This window comes from Parus major, chromosome Z, assembly GCF_001522545.3.
Source record: "Parus major isolate Abel chromosome Z, Parus_major1.1, whole genome shotgun sequence".
Lineage (NCBI taxonomy): Eukaryota > Metazoa > Chordata > Aves > Passeriformes > Paridae > Parus > Parus major.
Window position 1 is genome coordinate 61,359,823 of NC_031799.1, and position 7,843 is coordinate 61,367,665.

General features: G+C 40.2%; 1 protein-coding gene across 14 annotated transcripts in view; it reads right to left on the reverse strand.

The window, feature by feature from the left end:
- TTC37 (tetratricopeptide repeat domain 37) overlaps window positions 1–7,660 on the reverse strand; it is a 45,926-nt gene extending 38,266 nt beyond the window's left edge. For 3 of the 14 annotated variants that reach the window (XR_004500451.1, XR_004500450.1, XM_033520402.1), the window contains exons 1-6: window positions 6,470–7,186; window positions 6,195–6,292; window positions 5,547–5,690; window positions 4,411–4,502; window positions 3,702–3,777; window positions 1,899–2,039 (exon numbers count right to left, since the gene is read on the reverse strand). Coding sequence is in view for 3 of the 14 variants with exons in the window: in XM_033520402.1 (XP_033376293.1) it covers window positions 1,899–2,039; window positions 3,702–3,777; window positions 4,411–4,502; window positions 5,547–5,690; window positions 6,195–6,292; window positions 6,470–6,497 (579 nt within the window). In the remaining 11 variants the exon portion in view is untranslated. Of the gene's footprint in view, window positions 1–1,898; window positions 2,040–3,701; window positions 3,778–4,410; window positions 4,503–5,546; window positions 5,691–6,171; window positions 6,293–6,469; window positions 7,187–7,215; window positions 7,504–7,544 lie in introns of those variants that run through there. The other 11 variants (XR_004500441.1, XR_004500443.1, XR_004500444.1 and 8 more) reach the window with 11 other exon arrangements.
- Between the last annotated feature and the right edge of the window lie 183 nt (window positions 7,661–7,843).

Sequence of the window (7,843 nt, forward strand, 5' to 3'; positions counted from 1 at the left end):
AACAATCATCTAGTCCACATACCTCAGTATTTCAGATCTGACCAAAAACTAAAGCATGTTATTAAGGTCACTGACCAAATGCCTCCTGAACACTGATAGATTTGGGGTGTGAATGGCGTGAACTGACTTTCTAGGAAGTCTGCTTCAATGTTTGACCACTGTTTCTGTAAAGAAATGCTGCCACATGCTAAGTCCTGTGAACCAGTCTCACACATTCTATCACTAGATGCCAGAAAGAATAGCTCAGCACCTCCCTCCCCACTTTCCCTGTTGAGGAAGCTGCAGGCAGTAGAGGGCACCCCTTAGTCTCCTCCAAACTAGGAAAACCCAAAGTTATCATCTGCTCCTTAGAGGACATGCTTTCCAGCCCTTCCATATTAAAGTGGATAGTTACATGTTATTACCTAGATCCTACTCATTAAGCTTATATTAGTGCTATGAACAGAGGAAGTCATGAAGCAAGTTCCTTATCATGAAGCAGCACTCAGCATCTAAAGCACCTGAATTGTCTAGTAAAAGATGAAGCAATAATATGCTGCCACAAAATGTAAGATGGTACAAGAAAGGTAAAAGTTTTAAGAACATACATTCTTCTTCAAACCTAATCCCAAGGCAAAGAAAGAAATTAGGTTACTATCCTGTAAGATTAGCCCTCCACTCCACTCTGGTCTAGAAGTCTAGTCTTTTTTTTCCTGACTCTTTACATATTGGGGAATATAGGCACCAGAGTGAAGGCTTACAAACAGGCATCCTAAATAAAAAATTGTACACAGAGTATCACTAGAGAAATACTGAAATGTGTTTCCTTCAGGTCCACATCCTTCCAGGTTCATGTGCTTTACTTAAAACTGCAGTAAACTGTAAATTTGCATGTGAAACCTATTCCTGATGTTTATACCATTTAAAAAATATTTTCAAGTAATTTTTTTCTTTCCAAAAAAGAAGGCAGTACCACCTGCAGCACATGTTTTCTATGCTACCTCCTAAGTTAAAACCTTTGCCTTCTCAAAAGTAGAGATCCAGATTCAATTTTCTGCAATCTGAAATTACTTCAATTTGTATTTTCTCCTTTCTGAAATACTTCTATTAAGCAGACTGGAGATGAGAAATTTCCATCTTCCAAGAAAAGATAAATCAGATAAAATTAATTTTGTCCACAGAGAACACAGGATGAGTACAATTCATGATAATTCTGTTTGGTTTCAATCACTGTTGCCACTTTCCTAAGAAACTGAAGCTTAACATCCAGAGGAGAGAATCTGAATCAAAACAATCCTATGTAGATAAAGAATAGGTACAAGGAAATGGAAAAACCTCACAAAGCCATCTCTTCCAAGATGAATGAAAGCAGGAGGAAGTTTGTTGTTTCAAAGAACAATTGTATTGTGTGGCAGAGCTTTGCTAGTGGGAGGCTAAATGGGGTGGGTTCTATGAGAAGCTGCTAGAAACTTTCCCCATGTCCAACAGAGTCGATGCCAGCTGGCTTCAAGACAGACATGCTGTTGGCTGAGATCAAGAACATCAGCAACACTAGTAGTGCCTCTGGGATAACAGATTCAAGAAGGAGAAGAAACCAGTGCAACTGCAATGACTGGCAGAGAGGGGAGTCAGAGTATGTGAGAGCAGAAAAAGGACCCGTGTTGGAGCAATCTATTACTGAAGGACTAAACCTTGTGGAACAAACCATGCTAGAACAATTTGTGAAGAATTTAGGTGGCTCATTACACCTAGCTCATCTCAGGCTGCTACACAATTGCCGTTTTCGTCAAAAAACTGCCCGGCCTTTCCTCAGATTAGTACCTTTGAACATTGAGACAGTCAACTCAGACAAATAGGCTTTAACTAGTTTCTCTGTATGTATATATGTACCTAGCTGAAAAAGAAGTGAGAAACATTACCAACTGCCCAGTCTTATTATCCTGGTTCCTTGTACTGTCTTTCAGTAACTGGATCATCTTCTTCCAAAGCTGATGAAGCTCTGTCTTTTCTGCACCTTCCTCCTGTTTCATCCTTATTAGCTTCTGCCAAGTTTCAGCCACCTGTCAACAGGAACAAATGACCCATGCTGTTACTCTTCGAAGAGCTGAAAGTCTGATATAAGTAGTCAATTTGTCACCCAAATTCACTGAAAACTGGCTAAATAAACTCCTTAACACCAATGTAGCTTTAAGAAGATAGCATTCTTTACAAGGTAAGGGATGCACAGGGAACTGCTCCACCTAGTGCGCATTCCGATCCTCTGCAAGTGCGTTTCTTGCACACAGTCACCACACACATATTATAAGTGCTTATTACCATAAAACCCACCCCTGGTTCAGTCTTTTTATGATCTTGTTTAGGCTGTGGCTGCATTCAGAAGCCAGATGTCCTTCCACTACCTTTCTTCTGTCCTCGTCCAGAAAGCAGATCTGCACACCCTGTTTCTTTGTCAAAAGTGCACAGACACAGTAACTCATGCTTGTGTGATACCTCTTTGGTATCAAACTCCATCACTCTAGGGCAGACAACACTGTAACATTTTAAATAACCCAGATTTACCTGCTTTCTGATTAAATAAATAGCAAGTCCCAAAGCATTGTGTGGGACCTCTCTGCCTTCCAAGGTTCAGTAAGTAAGGCAGAGAACATCAAGAACATATGAATTCTCTAGTTCCTGGAGGAAATCAACAGTAAAAGTAGACCTAAAGATCTAAAGCACTATGAACAGAAAGAGAACAAAGCAGTCCACACTGAAAGTCCAGTGTGGAAAAGCCAGAAGAACTGAAAAGAAAAAATAGGACCCTGAGGGGTAACTTAAGTTTCTTGTTCCATATAGACTAAGTATGCCTTCATATGCTAAACTATTAGCATTAAATTTAGTTTAAGAATCTGGTATACAATCAGGCTTCGGAGCTAATTAAAGGGTTCGGCCCCACACTGTGCTATGTAAATTTTTTCATGTTCCATTGCTGGAGGAAAGGTGGGAAGATGACATGGAGTACAGTCATGCACCACCATATAAGAAAAGAGCCTTTTCAAAGAGCAAATAAAAAGTGAACAGCGTACCTCCAAAATACACATTTTCTAACAGTATTATAGAGATCACAGGAAACATTACTGTTGAACCACACAGGCATTTAACAACTCCACCTTGTGGTACTGACCGGTGTCACAATGATTTCTGCAAAGCTTGTGTTGCTCTGAAAAGGCTTTTTGTGTCCTTATCATCATGCTGGGAATGCAGTACATAAGACACATGCAACCATGTTCAGGTTGTGTACATATTTCACTTTACCATCTAGAAAGAAGCTTGAGTAACAGCCTTGGATCACCCCACCCGTGAACAGCTCATCAGACACCCTGCACTGGCCAAGCCAGGCAAAGGACACCTGACCACACATACTGTGTGTAAATGTGCATTTGATCCCATTTTTGACTTCTAGAAATACTACAGAAGAATGATATTCTGCCCTTTCAGTCTCTAATAGTTCACTACTATACTTTTCAGTCTCTTCTATTTCACTACTAATAGTCTTTTCCAGTTTAATGGATTGCATCCAAGTCTCACTCAGTGGAAAAGAAAAAATACAGTTAAAATCAGTTCTTCCTGGTTGTGGTCCACAAGATCATAAGTGGTCTGTGGCCTGTATGAATGGGCATTCCTTCATGAGTAGTTAGATCAAACAGAAATTATTGTTAGAAGAAAGAAAGTGCTTGACCTACCTCTAAATATTTCTTTTCTTGATGGTATAGTTCCACAAGCTTGTTACATACATCACACCATTTCTGCTTGTCACCACTAGAAAGGAGAAAGAAAATCCCCTCAAAAGAAGCTAAGTTTTCATATACTAGTGTAATGTTTTTTAAATTCTGACAAATAATTTTCTGTTAAGTTCAGCTGTCCAGCTAATATTTAGAATAATATTAATACTACAATCGCCCTAGAAGTTTTAATCATTGCTGCTCTGAATAAAAAGAAAAAAAATTACTTTTAGGGACTTTTTGATCAGTTTTCAAAATAAGAGAACAACCAAACACTCCAGTGACAGCTGAGTTAGATTTCTTTAGAACTGTACCTCTATGAATTGCATGACACATATTCTGTGATCTTACAGCAGTGAAAAATGAGGCTTCTTACTATGCAGGCAATGAACTATCAGACAGAAATGCTTCAAGCCAGTGAGTTTAGAGAGGAATAGGATAACATGGAATGCCCCAAACTACCAGCCTCAAGTACAAGTTAATTAAGAGAGTTTTTGCTCTAACAAAAAGGACAGGAAAAGAAAACCTTACCTAAGTAGACCTCAGCAAAAGGGCTGAACCACTGATGTGAGAAGGCTTTAAAAACCCAAAGTCTATACTGTATATCACCAATGGCATTCACTGAACTAGAAATCTTAAGAATGAATTTATGGCTTTTGATACCCTTTACCTTTCATAGAGTTCCAAAAGTTTTTGGTAAACATCTGCTAAGTCTCCTTTGACATCTATTTGGTTGGGTTTCTCATACAAATTTGCTAATCCCTTAAGAAAAAAACCAAAAAAAGTAAAGGAAGTAAGATTTGATGACAATGCTTATGTTTTATGTGAATGCTACCTGTTCTGCATACAAAAAATATTCCACTGCCTTCAATGGAGTCAGTGCTAAGGCAGTAATCACTGTGCAGAATTCTGTACAGCCCACTCAATCTACTTACATTAAGCAAAAAGCTTTGTTCACTTTTTTAAGCAATACCAACAAATCTTTGAAACTTGTATATATTGCACGATCTTGTCAGCACAAACGACCGTAGAAAAGTTCACTAGGCCATATGATTATATATTTATATATGATTATATATTTATATTTATATAAAATATATAATAATATATATACACACAAGAATTGTATCAAGAAAGCCAGAATCTAATTGCAAAAGTGAGGAAACACACACTGCATTCAGGCTCCAACAGGTCTGCTTTAAAATAGCACTTACACTGAGCATATTAAGAATCTTATTATCTTAGAAAAGTATTGATTATTGATACCAGCAACAGACTCAACATGAAGTATTTCATGAATCAATGAATAACAAAATTGTAGGCTGTAAATCTATATTACAATAGGCTGTAATGCACACACCACACAGCTATTTTAAAGGTACACTTTTGCTTTCAAGTGACAACAGCATTCATTAACAATCCACTTGATGCTGAAAGCTGGAAAAATACATTACTAGATAAAACATTTCTAGAATAGAAGAGAATAACTGTCAAGTGTTTCCTGAGCAACAAGAATGGAAGTTTTTACATGGACAAATTTACTGCCTTTGTTTCAATTTGTGTTCTCCCTGGCACGTCTCACAGCTGTGTAGTCTACACAAAAAATACGAACTCAAACATATTGAAAATAAAATTCACCATGGTTTTACATTGGACACGCACTAATAGGAACCTCATCTACTTCAAAGCTTCTGTGGAACTTAAGGACCTCAAGAAAACAAGATGCAAGTCTTCACTCTGATTTATTCCTACACACAACTCCATAGTGATACTTTTGAGGGAAATAAAAAGTGGACATTCACATACCTGCCATGCCAGTAACTGGTTTGGTTCAAGTTCAATTGCCTTTTTGTATGCTCCTTTGGCCTGATCAGGCTGCTCTAGCTCAGCAGCTGCCAGGCCAATGAATACCCAAGCATTGTAGTTATTTTTTTCTTGCTTCAAGACTGCCTAAAAATACACAATTTTAAATAACACTGGTGAAAGAAATGTAACTTACAGATCCATGTACTGAGTTTTATCACTACAGTTTGATGGATTATTTTATATGGCAATATTCATACTTAAGTAATTTTAAGGAAGATGATGAGATTAATAACTTCAGCTTCTTATAGCAGAGGATGCTTCGTACTTGAAGTGCTGAGCTAGTAACTTGCATCTGCATCTCAGCAATTAAAGCACTCCTATGAGGTCTGGATTAGAAATGGATTTTCATCTCTATCATGCTAGACTTAAGATTCTTTCACCACATATAAGAAAATTCTAAAGGAAGGGGAATAAAAGCTTACATGTGGGAAACTAACACAAATAATTAAGTTAAATCTGAAAATCCATCTCAACTATCACATAAATAAGGTACTCCACACTCTGCACCATTATAAAGTTGTGGAGGTATGGGGAAAAAAAAATGGGCAAAAAGCCCCAAACTTACCTTCCAAGTATAAAATTAATTACCTTGCAATGTTTTAAGGCCTCCTTATACTCTTTATTTCTTATTGCGTCTCTAGCACTCTTCAATGCTGCCTTCACCTCCTTATTTGACATCGTGGCTGCTAAACAAAAAGGACATATCATCACTTCTTGTAAAAAATTATATTCTGACACACACAAAATGCTTATACATTTATTGCACAGAGGTTGTTTTAAACAAAGAAACATAGTGCAGTATGCTGAAATGTATACAGCACTAGAAACTGATGAAAACAAATGTCACGGTTAAAAATACTCACGTTTAGATCCAATGTAGGATTCAGTCATGATTCCAAACAGTTAAATGATGCAAAGTAGCTATCCAAGAATGAAACCTTTTTTACAGGTTAAGATAAATTTAAGGAAGAGAAGTGTTTTAAAAGCATGTAGTTAGACTTAGGAGAAAACACCCTATGCATAACAGCTCCTCTTCAAAAAGAAACCAAGCAGTTTAAGAACCTAAGAACCCTGCTTAAGAACTCTACTGCCCCAGAAACATGCTCCAGTGGCTGCTAAGAATCAGAGTTTCTCTTGGGTGCTTTCTACAGCAGCATCATGGCATCTTGTCACACTCCGGTGTCGCCCACCCTGCTCCTCTCCCTTCACTCACGGCAGACTCTGCTTCTGACACTCACGGCAGACTCTGCTTCTGACTACGGCCATGAATCAAGAAAAGGAAAGCATTTAAGGACACAGCAAAGAGGCATTCATGCTTTTGAACATAATCATGCGCTGTTTTGGTGTATGTTGTACTTTAAAAACACCACAGTCAAAGCTGCCGAGATGGGATGAGACTGAGAAACAACAGTTCTGGTGTCAGCACCCAGAAAGATGAAAAAAGCAACCAGATGAATAACAAAAGTACTTTTTAAGAGCTGCAAAGCAAAAATAAAGGAATGGTTGAATTAGCCCCATTTTGCTTGCTAATTTAGCAATGAAAATACATAGGATGACACCAAATTTCAAAGATCCCCTCAGAACCTATAAAGAAACCTGTCGGACTTGCATTGCTCAGCAGCTCCTGGAGATAAATTTGCTTCCTAAGAGGGAACAGATGCTTCGGCCATCACAAGTGCACTCCACCGCAGGCACTGTTCAGCATGAGCTGCAGAGCCATCTATAGGCAAAACACCACTTCGGTGCAAACCCGGGCACCGGGCAGGCGGCCGGCCCCAGAGCGAAGCCACCCAGCCCGTCCTGCAGGTGGGGTCCGCAGATGGGGCCCGGGCCCGCGGACCGCCTGAGGAGGTAATCCACTCCCGCAGCCCCCCCAGGGAGAGCCACGGCGGACAGAGCCAGGCCACCACGGCGCGTCGCCACCCGCCCCTGCCGCACCTTAAGCCACCGCCGCCTGCGCCACCTCAGCCGCCGCCGGGCCACATGCGCACTCCGACCGCTGGGCAATGACGCGCCCGCCCAGCCACCATTTTCTCTTGGGGCACTGCGGGATATGTAGTTCCCGTCTCCCGGGGCACGCTGGGAACTGCAGGCCGCCGCCCGGGGCCCGGTGGGAGTTGTAGGCTGCAGCGAGCGGTTGTGTGTGGCGTGGTCAAGCTTTATGCTGTGGCCAGAGCCCCGGAATCTGGTTTCGGAGCTGATTCTCCTTTCGGTTCGGGAGCTGGGGGCCACCGTGG